The sequence below is a fragment of the Taudactylus pleione genome, unplaced genomic scaffold (genome assembly GCF_031769625.1).
Source record: "Taudactylus pleione unplaced genomic scaffold, aTauple2 ptg000116l, whole genome shotgun sequence".
NCBI classification, from domain to species: Eukaryota; Metazoa; Chordata; class Amphibia; order Anura; family Myobatrachidae; genus Taudactylus; species Taudactylus pleione.
In genome coordinates this window covers 11708947-11721123 of record NW_028284518.1, presented here as the reverse complement: position 1 = coordinate 11721123, position 12177 = coordinate 11708947, and the positions used below count along the sequence as shown (strand labels likewise).

The following is a 12177-nucleotide window of genomic DNA, read 5'->3' as shown; positions in this document are numbered from 1 at the left end:
TATTCTTTATTTACACCACACCACACAATCAACCCGCCACCCACCGCCACCAGGGGTGGCGGGGATAGCCCCGGGCTATCAGCCTGGGCCTGGGGTGCCCTGGAGAGGGTGACCCCTTTATTGGGGGGGTCCCCAGCTCTCCAGGGATCCCCGGCCTGGGCTGACTAGCGGTCAGGGTTGATGCTGCGGCTGGGGGGCCCGGTGAAAGGGCTCCCCTGGCTGTGGCATCAGCCCCCCGCTAGAAAAAGTCCAGTGCTGGTTCTGGAACATACAGGGGAACCCTACTCATTTTTTGTCCCCTATATTTCCAGAACCAGGACCGGATCAGAGCCCAGAGCTGGTTGCGCAGAATACAGGGGACCCCTACGTCGTTTGTCCCCCGTATTTTGGCAACCAGCGCTGGTTCTGACTAGCCCGGTGCTGGTTGTGCTTAAGTACAGGGGACCCCTACGTCGTTTGTCCCCTGTATTTAAGCACACCCAGCACTGGGTTACTAATGCCCGGGGCTGGTTGCTCTTTTTTGGGGGGGTGCACGCCATTTTTTTCTTTTTTTACACAGGTTTTTTTTTTTTTTTTTTACCACAGCAGCACAGACGGGTCTCACGGACCTGTCATTGCTCTGTGCCAATCACACAGATGCATGTAGCACGGATCTCCCGGGTTCGTGCTACATGCAAATGGGCACCATAACGCTGATTGGCTTCCTGTCTGCCACTGCAGTGCCACTCCTAGATGGGCCACGTGTTTGTGCCGCCCCCTTGTGTCGCTTAGCATAGTCATCCAGCTTCCTCGGTACAACCTTTTGGCCTAAAAACAATATTGTGAGGTGTGAGGTGTTCAGAATAGAGTGGAAATGAGTGGAAATTAATGTTATTGGGGTTATTAATAGCGTAGGAACAAAAAAAGGCCCATTTATGTGATTTTAGCGTTTTTTTTTTATTTTTTAAGAAAAAATCCAGATCCAAAACACAAAACCCAGAACCCAAAACACGGAAGGGTGGTTTTGGCAAAACCAATCCAGATCCAAAACACGAAGAAAGATCCAGATCCAAAACCAAAACACAAAACACGAAAAGTGTCCGGTGCACACCCCTAAAATAAATGGGTATATTTTAAAATAGTTAGGGCTATAAATATATACTTTATGGAACTGCAAACATAATCATTTTTGTCAGGACGAAATTGCACTGATTATATGAATTACGCAACATTCCTAGTTTTCAAACCGTGAAAAGATTGAAGTGAAATGTGTTTGCCAAACACAGAGGGCCTGACTGCACTCTGGTCTGAATGTGGTTGTGTTCTGAATGAGAGTGGATGAAAACAGAATGCTAATGTGACTGTACGCATCTTTGTGATCGCATCGCCCTTCCATCTGCTAGAGCAGCAGTCATTATCATCCACCCTTACACCTTCCCAATGCTAGGTACAAGAGATCTATGTGAAATTGGCGTGTAGTATTTATACGCAGATATCAGAATAGCGAGTAACTCTGACTACACGCCCACGATGGTTCTCTTGAGTGTGTGTTGCTGCACAGTTTCCACCCAGAAATGCCTATTTTGCGGCCACATAAAAACAGCTGAGTTGTGTACAAATCAATTGTGAATGCATTAAAAAAGATGTGGCGCAGCCCAGGATACATGCACTCTGTGCAAGAAATCAATAGGTGTGGCCGCATATGAAGTTGCATGACTCAGGCACAGAGTGAGTAACGATGGAACAACTTTGACTGAATGAAAGTGTCAGTCAAAAGGTACAGAGCTCACTCAACAAGTATTTATTACTTTGTTGTAGGACAAATAATGACACTGATCAACACTCATTTTATTGCCAATCATATTAGTTCAATTGTGGGGTAACTTTGTGGTGCCGATTCCAAATATGACATTGGTTTTGCAAGCTTGGCTGTCATTTTTTGACATACATGGATGAGAAACAAGAAAACACAATAGACAACTGTCTGCTAGTTGGGTGGCTGATCATTTATATACCCAAGGAGGGAATATTCAAGAATAATTTGCGTGTCTCATCTTCTAGACTGTTCCTATAGATTCCCATATGCATGCAGTATGGCTTATTTCCCTATTACACGAAGGTATCCATTATCTCAAGAGCTAGAACTGTCCCAAAAAAACTACTTTCATTTTTTATTTCAGTAACCCCCAAATACCCTAAATCCATTCAAATATTTTTGGAGGGGCCTGCGTTGTTGCTGAGCAAAAAAACATGTGGTCAATGTTGGCTAACTCAGATTTACACTATTGGATTGTTTACAAACTGGATTGTTCACCTGGTTTAAATTAATCTAGAAAAGTAGAAAATAAATACATCAATGGCAGCCTACCATTTTTTTTTTTTTTAACAAGCCTAATCAGATTTTGGTCACCAATATATGATATGCTTTTTTATTGTTTGCTTTTGCCCATGCACAGATATTTTTTTAACAATTTGTTTGAAAATTGTCATTTTGTCTAATCAAACTTTTGCCTGATAAATGTGCAGTACTTGTGGAATATATGTACAAAGCACATCTAGTGTTCATTGTGACACCTTGCAAACAAGTCACGGTGCCTTGATTCAGTAAAATTAATTACCAAAAGTGTAGAAAGAATTTTAACGCTATTTTATTTAAAATGTTCTAATTTATTTATTTATTTTTTCTTCCTACAGATGAAAAACACCAGGATTGAGCTGCTAGAGGAGGAATTGCGACTAATTAGGGATGCAAATTCAGACAATTCCCAGAAAAATAAATTTCTTGATCAGAATCTGCAAAAGTATCAGACAGAATGTTCAGAGTATAAAACGAGACTCCTTCTCCTAGAGGATATAAGGAGAAAAGCTGAAATGGAAGGAGCTGCTTCAAAACAGAACCTTGACAAATGCTATAGTCAGATAACAGAACTTAATGAGAAGATAACTAGACTAACCTATGAGATAGATGATGAGAAAAGAAGGAGGAAAGCACTAGAGGACAGATGTCATCTGCAGAAAAATGAATTTGAACAAGTACAACAAAAAAGACAAAGTGATTTAGAAGGTGTCAACCGTCATAAATTAGAAACGGACAAGATAATCAAGGAAAAGGAGTATGAGATAGAAAGAATAAGGGTTCTTCTTCAGGACGAGAGCCAGAGGAAGCGGGACTTTGAGAATGAGCTGTCAAAGGTAAGGAAGCAGTGTAGTGACGAAATCGGTAGTTTGAGGAACAAGTATGAATCTGAAATAAACATAACGAAGACTACAATACAGCAAATAACCGTTCAGAAGGAAGAAGACTCATATGAACTAAGAGCTCAGCTTGATAAACTTGCCAGAGAAAACAGGGATCTTACCCAAGAAATCACCAGACTCAATGACACAGTTGTCCAAGTAAATGAGCAGCGCAGAAGGGCAGAAGACGATGCCTTTCAGCAAAAAGCCTCAGGCTCCGAGCTTTCTCAGAGAAAGCAACACCTTGAAACAGAATTACAGAAGTTAATTCATGTTCATTCGGAGGACATTGCAAGATACAAGATTTCCCTGGAAGAAGCTGGAATGACTATTCAAGAGAAAAACAATGCAAATGAAAAGTTAAAGTACCAACTTCAAGAGGAGGCTGCACGTCAAAGACAATATGAAAACGAGCTTGCAAAGGTAAGAAACAGTTATGACGATCAGCTTATAAATTTAAAGAACAAGTATGAGACAGAAATTAACATTACAAAAACCACCATCCACGAAATAACTGTTCAGAATGAAGACCACATAAGTGACTTTAGTCAACAAATTGATAATTTAACAAGGGAGAAACGGGACTTGCTGACTGAGGTCAATAGACTGAAGACCTCTCTGACACAAATGACAACCAGCCTGAAAAAAAACGAGGATGACTCTTACCAACAGAAGTCACTGACATCAGAAATAACTCAAAGGAAGCAGCAGCTAGAGATTGAACTGAGGCAGCTCAATATTCTTAGGACCGAGGAGGAGCAGAGACACAAAAGATCCCTTGAAGATGCTGCCAAAACCATTCAAGACCGCAATAAGGAAATTGACAGACTGAAAAAAGTTATAGAGGTTGAAATTGATCAAAGGAAAAAAATTGAAAATGAGCATGTTCAGTTACAAAGGACCCAGTTTGACTTGCAGAAAGCCAACAGCACTGCCACAGAGACTATAAGCAAACTGAAGATTCAGGAACAACAGTTATTTAAACTGAAATCAGATTTTGAAAAGCTATCGCTAGAAAAACAAGGAAAGGAAAATGATATAAACAGACTTCAAGCCAACCTGAAAGACCTGCAAACACAAAAGAGCAAACTGGAGGAAGAGATAAACCGGCAAAAAAGAATTGCTACTGATGAGCATGCAAAAAATAAAAAGTTGGAAGATGAACTGGAAGCTCTCAGAAGAAGTAGCAGTGAGCAACTGAAAAAGATTACAATTCTTACACAGCAAATAGAGCAAATTACTATTGTTAGAAAGCAAACTGAAGAGGACTTACAGCAGCAGAGGGAGAATTTAGACAGTCAACTTAGAGATCAGCAGAGAAATATTGATGAGCTGAGTAAACTTGTTACTGAGGTGGAAAGTCTACGCCGGCAGCTGCATGTAGAGCAAGAAAATTTACGGCAGGCTCATATCCGAAATGAGCACTTGCAGAAAACCATAGAAGAGCGAAACAAAAGCTTAAATGAGAGTAAAATAGAAATAGAAAGGCTGCAGTCTATCACAGAAAATCTGACAAAAGAGCACCTGAGGCTGGAAGAGGAGCTGCGTTATATTAAATTGGAAAATGAAGAAGTCAAAAAGTGTAAAGATGAAGTGGATGGTGAAAAAAATGCCACTATCACAGAGCTAAAGAGTCAGCTACAAATCAGCAACAAGCGTTCATTGGAGCTACAGGGCCTAATTAATGAGTTACAGAAAGAGAGGCAAAATTTGAGACAGGAAATTGAAAAATTCCAAAAGCAAGCACTAGAGGTACTCAAATGAATGTCCTTCATGTAACTTCTTGTGTCCAGTAATCATTAAATTATCTGCTATTTATAACTAACTGTTCATATTTGAGCCAGATTTATAATTGGAACATTAGGTGTCTCGCTTATACAGTAGGTGTCTTGAGGACAGGGGCATCACAATCAACTGCACAGTGAATCACTGGCATCAAACCCTTTATTTAAATCTCACACACATTTGCAATAATCTATTTTAAATAGCATTCCCTTTGATCTGAAACTATCTACCATTTTAAAAAAACAGTAGTTCCTTACTTGAGTGCTTATAATATAAATCTGGCTCAGATCATTAACCGATTATAAATGAGTATAATATTTTAAACGAGTACCTAAGAGTTTATGCAATTAGAACTGAAAACCTGCAACTATACTTGCCATAATAAGTATTATTTTAACTTTAAAAGATGTCTTATATTTAACACATAGTCAAAGTATTTAGATAATTAAGTTTACTTCATAGTTTCAATTAAAAACAAACCTATGCATGTATCGTGTTCTGTTAAAGCATGGCAGCTATAATATATTATCTCCTCAATATGCATGTGTTTGTTATACTGAACAAATCTAATCTTAATAGGAAATATACATAAGAGGGAAAAAATGTCTTTAGAAAAGCAATATTCGCACTTACACACCTGCACTATTAACTAGAGGTCAAAATATAAATATAAACTAATATTGTCATGGTCCTTATTGTGTGTGTTGTTATGTAATCAATTAACTATAGCTTTGATATCTTGTTTTAATCATATGTATTACATGTCTCAATTGTCAATGCATCTGTCTTTTCTTATTAAATTTTTGTTCTTTACAGTGTTTGAGCTCTATTTTTAAATTTTTTTGTGTGTAACTTTGATTTATTCTTAACTAAAACTGACAACTTTTATTGTAGATTTTCATTTTATTATGATATTGGTGCACCAAAAAGTCATAAAGTACATGAGTTCTAAATAATATTACGGGAGAGGGACATTTAACTGAGTGGATATGAATTTGTACTCCAAACAAAAATATAAAAGGTGCTACAAGGAAAACCAATGATCGTTTGTATGAATCTAAGAAAGTCATTTTGAAACCTGATGGAAGCTGATTTGTTTTATACTGTTTTTTTTTTTTTTTTTTTTTTGTCTCTTATCTAGGCAACTAGTAAGATACAGGAATCCAGTATGAAATGTTCTGAAATTTTCCAAGAGAAGGAAAGCCTCCTAATGAAAATAAAACTTTTGGAACAAGACAAAGCAAGGCTCCAACGTCTGGAAGAGGAACTAAGCCGGGCAAAGTCTTCGCTAGATGCAGAAACCAGGATTAAGCAGCGCTTGGAAGAAGAGAAGCAGCAAATTCGAAATGACTTTACTCAGTGGAAGAGTCAATATACACGCAAGGAAGAGGATGTGAAGAGGGTTGAAAGTGACTGGGAGAGGAGTGAGCGAGAAAAAGTTGTATTAAAAAGTGAAATTGAAAGATTGCAGGCAGAGATTAGGTCAATTGAAGAACGATGCAAACGTAAGGTAGAGGAGACCCATCGATCAAGCCAGGCAGATTTTGAAGCACAACGAATAGCACTGCAAAGGGAGCTGGAAAATCTTAAGAGGCGCCCTTCTAGTTCAAGTAAGCAGATTCAGACTGATGAGGACATGGCAATAGATACTTCAAAATTTGTTTTTGATGGGCTGAGGAAAAAGATTACAGCACACCAGCTTCTCGAATGTCAAATATTAACAAAGTCTACTTTTGAAAAATTAATAAAGGGACAAAAATCATTTGAAGAGGTAGCTGCTGAGATTGAGCCTTACTTGAAAGGTGCTGGTGTAATTGCTGGAGTCTCAGTTACACCTAAAGAAAAATACTCATTTGTGGAAGCTAAAAGAAAGAAACTGATTTCACCTGAAAGTATGGTCATGCTACTGGAGGCTCAAGCTGCAACTGGAGGAATTATAGACCTGCAGAAGAATGAGAAACTAACTGTAGACAATGCTATAGCCAGGGACCTCATTGATTTCCAAGACAGAGAAGCAATGTATACTGCAGAAAAAGCAGTCACTGGTTTTAAAGATCCTTTCTCTGGAAAGATCGTATCTGTTGCTGAAGCTATTAAGAAAAATTTGATTAGCCGGGAAGTTGGTATGCGGTTTCTAGAAGCCCAAGTGGCAGCCGGAGGAATAGTTGACCCAGTAAACAGTGTGTTTTTGCCTGTTGAAGTTGCATTGTCTCGTGGCTTGATTGATCGGGATTTAAATCGCTCATTAAATGATCCCAGTGATGATGCAAAGAATTTCTTAGAACCAGTCACTAAGAAAAATGTAAGTTATGCACAGCTTAAACAGAAATGCAGAGTTGAGGCTCACTCGGGACTTCTTTTGCTACCGGTAATGAAGAAAAGCCTCTCATTCCAAGGCATTAGACAAGCAGTTTCTGTGAATGAGTTAGTGGAGTCGGGTATCATTCGTTCATCCACAGTAGATCAACTAGAAGCTGGGCAAATTTCTGTGGAAGAAGTCAGTGAACGAATCAAAGACTTCCTGCAGGGATCCAGTTGTATTGCTGGAATCTTCAATGAGGCTACAAAAGAAAAATTGGGTATCTACGATGCAATGAAAAATGGCTTGCTAAGACCTGGAACCACACTTGAACTACTAGAAGCACAAGCAGCAACTGGCTTTATAGTGGATCCAGTAAATAATCTAAGACTTCCAGTTGAAGAAGCTTATAGAAGAGGTCTTGTTGGAATTGAGTTCAAGGAAAAACTATTGTCTGCAGAAAGAGCAGTTACAGGCTACAAAGACCCAGAAAGTGGTAACATCATATCTTTATTCCAGGCTATGAATAAAGAACTTATTGAAAAGGGACATGGAATCCGTTTGCTGGAAGCTCAAATTGCCACTGGCGGAATCATTGATCCGAAAGCAAGTCATCGTTTACCAGTTGATGTTGCTTACAAACGTGGATTCTTTAACCAAGAAATGAATGAAATCCTTTCTGATCCAAATGATGATACCAAAGGCTTTTTTGACCCAAACACAGAAGAAAATCTGACATACCTACAACTGAAAGAAAGGTGCATTGTTGATGAGAAAACAAGTCTATGCCTCCTGCCACTAAGAGAAAAGAAAAAGCTTGTACAAGCAACCCAAAAGAAAACTTCTAGGAAGCGTAGAGTGGTAATAGTTGATCCAGACACAAACCGAGAAATGACAGTACAAGAAGCTTATAGCAAAGGTCTAATTGATTATGACACCTATCTGGAGCTTTCAGAACAGGAGTGTGAATGGGAAGAAATAACTAGCACGGGTTCAGATGGTTCAACCAGAGTTGTCCTTGTTGATCGAAAAACTGGAAACCAGTATGATGTCCAAGAAGCAATAGAATTGGGTGTAATCGGCAACAATGATTTTGAACAATATCGTTCTGGTACTTTAAGCCTTACTCAATTTGCAGATAAGATCTCCAACAAAAATCTAAGTGATGATGTGTTAATTACTTCAAGGCAAGATTCTCTTTCATCTCCAAGGTTTCGAACCAGTTCATGGTCTAAAAGTGGCTCATTTTCAGACACTTTAGAAGAATCCAGTCCTATTGCAGCAATATTTGATACTGAAAACTTAGAAAAAATCTCAATCTCAGAAGGCATCAAACGTGGTATTGTTGACACAATAACTGGACAGCGCTTATTGGAAGCACAAGCATGTACTGGAGGAATTCTAAACCCAACCAGCGGGCAGAGATTCTCTTTGCAAGATGCTGTTACCCAAGACCTAATAGACCATGATATGTCTGCCAGGCTCAAGCAAGCTCAGAAAGCTTACTCTGGTTTTGATGGAGTAAGAGGACAGAAAAAATTATCTGCGGCAGAAGCCATTAAGGTAAACTGGCTGCCATATGAAGCTGGACAACGTTTCCTTGAGTTTCAGTACCTAACAGGAGGCCTTATTGACCCAGAAACACAATTAAGGATAACTACAGAAGAAGCAATTCGGAAAAGCATGATTGATGGGCGTGGTGCTCAGAAGTTACGAGATATAAACAGCTACCCTAAAATTCTCACCTGTCCAAAAACGAAACTGAAAATCTCCTACAAAGAAGCATTTGATCGATCAATGGTTGAAGACATAACAGGTTTACGAATGCTGGAAGCTGCTTCAGTGTCTTCTAAAGGTATAAGCAGCCCATATAATGTGTCCTCAGCACCTGGATCCCGTTCAGGATCTCGTTCTGGTTCACGCAGTGGATCCCGAAGAGGAAGTTTTGATGCTGGATCTTCCTCCTCTTCCTCTTACAGTTATTCTTTCCAGTCTATTAGTAATAGTTCTTAGGGGAACTAATTGGTAATGGGTATGACTTTCTATTGTAGGAAACATTACCAGTATTGCTCTTTTAAAAAAAAAAAAAAAAAAGTAGATGGGGAAATTACAAGCGCTTGTCTTTCTAATTTGAAAATGTTTTAATTTGTGTCCTGAATATGAGAGGCTCTTTATTTTATTTTTTCATTTTAGCCCATCATTGCTAAAATGGTTAAAGAAAACAATTTCATATATTTAGGAAAATAGGGGTAACACATTTTTTGTATTGTAGTGTAACATTTGGTGTGCTTTTTCTACATAGTCTAGAAATGCTAAGACTTTTTTGTAGTGAATGTTTCCTAGCTTTTTTAAAACTTATTTTTATTCAGAAAGGAGCAAATAAAAATTATACAGAGCTCATACAAATTTCCTAGCTTTTCTTTGAAATATTCTTCTAGATTTTAAAATTTGGAAATGAATTTCATAATGTCATATCTTCCAAAATGCAATAAAGGTTAGGGTTCCATACCATATATTTTTTTATAGACACTCTTCAATTGCTCATTGTATGCAATACTATTTACATATTCATTGTGTGGTACCTTACTTTTTTTTTTTTTTTTTCATTCTTGCTTCTTCGTTATTTGCTGGCAATAAAGTTTGAACCATTTCAGATGTTTTATTTTATTTGTTCACTTTGTGAATTTCGTTTAAATAATGGTTTTATGTTGAATAGTTATCAAAAGCAAATTTGCTTTTAGGTGCTCAGTGGCCTACCATTCACCAGGGCAGAGATTAAGAGTTAGGAGATTAGGGGGTCTATTCACTAAGCCGTGGAGATAGATAAGTACCAACCAATCAGTTCCTTTCATGTTGCAGGTTGTTTGAAAAATGAGTTAGGAGCCGATTGTTTGGTACTTATCTTTCTCCAAGTGGATCCCTTCTATTTTAGCTTTCTGACAACATATGACAGCAATGCCACTGGCAGGAACCAGTAAACCAAAATAAATTGCCCAGATTGCCGCATTAGGCCATCAGTGTGTCAACAAGAAACTCTTGTGCATGCCTGGCCCAGGAGTAATCTTACTTAATCTTGAGGTTTAGCCGGTCATTAGACCTACGCCGGGAGCCCGACACGTGGACAGCCGTGGGGGGGGGGGGGGAGGGTTAGGTTTAGGGTTCCCAGGGGGGACTTAGGGTTAAGCACCCCCCCCGGGGGGTTAGGTTGAGGCTAGGGGAAGGGGGGGGGGTTAGGCAGGGGTGCCTAACCCTAATCGCCCCCTTCCCCGCCACCTAAACCTAAGGGAGGGTTAGGGTTAGGGGGTAAAATTAGGTTAGCAAATACTTACCTAGGACGATCAGGATTTTCACCCCTGCCGGGCTCACGCTGTCGGTATTTGAGTATGTATTCCAGCTATGGGATAGGTAGCATCTTGGTGAAGTACAAGCAGGCGAAACATGAAAATCTGAAAGTCTGCTGGAGCCGGAGAATTCATAAAAACAAATTGTTAGATTAAATTGGCCCTTATACAGAAAATGTACAGAGAAATTGATTATTGATGTAGAATATAATGATGGTGCATATAGATGGCAGTGAGGCTGATTGAAATATATACTTGTTTTTACCCGTTTTAAAGTAGTTCTATAGTAACAAACTAAATTAAACACAATTAAGAGGAAAGTACAATTAACAGTAAAAAAATGTTTCTTATTACAATACTAATTGCTACATTCATCCTATCAGAATAGATAAATAATACATTTATTAGGTCATATTTCAATTAACTCAAGTCTGGAGTTCTAGGCTAAATCCAATTATGACATAAACATTTTTTACCAGTGTAATGGGGGGTATCCACTTGTAGATATACAACGAGAGCACGATTATGACATTGCAATCGTGCTCTCATTTGTATAGCTAGTGATGTGCCTAGACTGAACATTCACTCGTTCAGGCCCGGCACATCCCCCATCCCCGCACATGCTGAACCTGACGAGATCGTCAGGTTGACCAGCATGTACGGGCGATGTCGGATGTCAGAAGCGACCAGCGGGCACGCGCATCGCTGGTCGCTTCCGACCAAATGCATGCGCGATTTGCATCGTTATCGTGCAATCGCATGGCTAAATCGCTAAGTGGATACCCCCATAAGAATGACACTTTAGGTAGTGATCAGGGGCGTATCTATGATGGGTGCGGGGAACACGGGCCCCTGGGTTAAGGGGGGCCCGTCCCCGCACCGCACACCCTGCACCTATAGTATTACTTACCTCTCAGGAGTCCCACGTTGGCGCAGGGGTCCGGCGTTGTAAAAACCACCGGAAATGGCCGCCGTGGCCATTTTCCCGTCATTTGCGCAGTACAGGGAAAATGGCTACCACGGCCATTTTCCCTGGTGACCTGCGCATACTCTATAGACTCTGGGTACACTCTAGTGCCCAGAGTCTATAACTCCGGTGCTGGCCACACACAGCTCAGTGCGCTGCCAGCCACCGGACAGAGAGGAGGGGGCCCGTGACGGAGACTGCACACTGGCCCCTCCTCTCTAGAAATGCCCCTGGTAGTGATGATATAAATCAGAGAAGTTTCCTTGCATTTATTAAAGTCAAAAAAGAAAAATGGCATTCGGTATAATCAAATAAATGAATATTCAAAATCTTATCTCAACCTGTCTTTCTTCTGACATGACTAATGTATACAGTCAGGTCTTGCATTTCAAACAATTCTCTTTTTTATTCTACCAAGCAACTGCTGGGCATTCCCCACTCTCTTTCTCCACTGAATAGATGCCATACACATGGGGGTATATTTACTATAGTGAGAGTTTTTAGTGGAGATGTTGCCCATAGCAACCAATCAAATTTTAGCTATTATCTTCTACAAGGTGCTAGATAAA

The 12177-nt window shown here is 39.6% G+C and overlaps 1 protein-coding gene across 3 annotated transcripts in view; it reads left to right on the top strand.

The window, feature by feature from the left end:
• The window catches only part of DSP (desmoplakin), a 74641-nt gene extending 64701 nt beyond the window's left edge, over window positions 1-9940 (top strand). The window contains exons 23-24 of one of the 3 annotated variants that reach the window (XM_088471679.1): window positions 2674-4968; window positions 6143-9940. In XM_088471679.1, the coding sequence (XP_088327805.1) occupies window positions 2674-4968; window positions 6143-9313 (5466 nt within the window). In that variant the 3' untranslated portion in view covers window positions 9314-9940. The remainder of the gene's footprint in view (window positions 1-2673; window positions 4969-6142) is intronic. The other 2 variants (XM_088471680.1, XM_088471681.1) reach the window with 2 other exon arrangements.
• Window positions 9941-12177: the final 2237 nt, after the last annotated feature.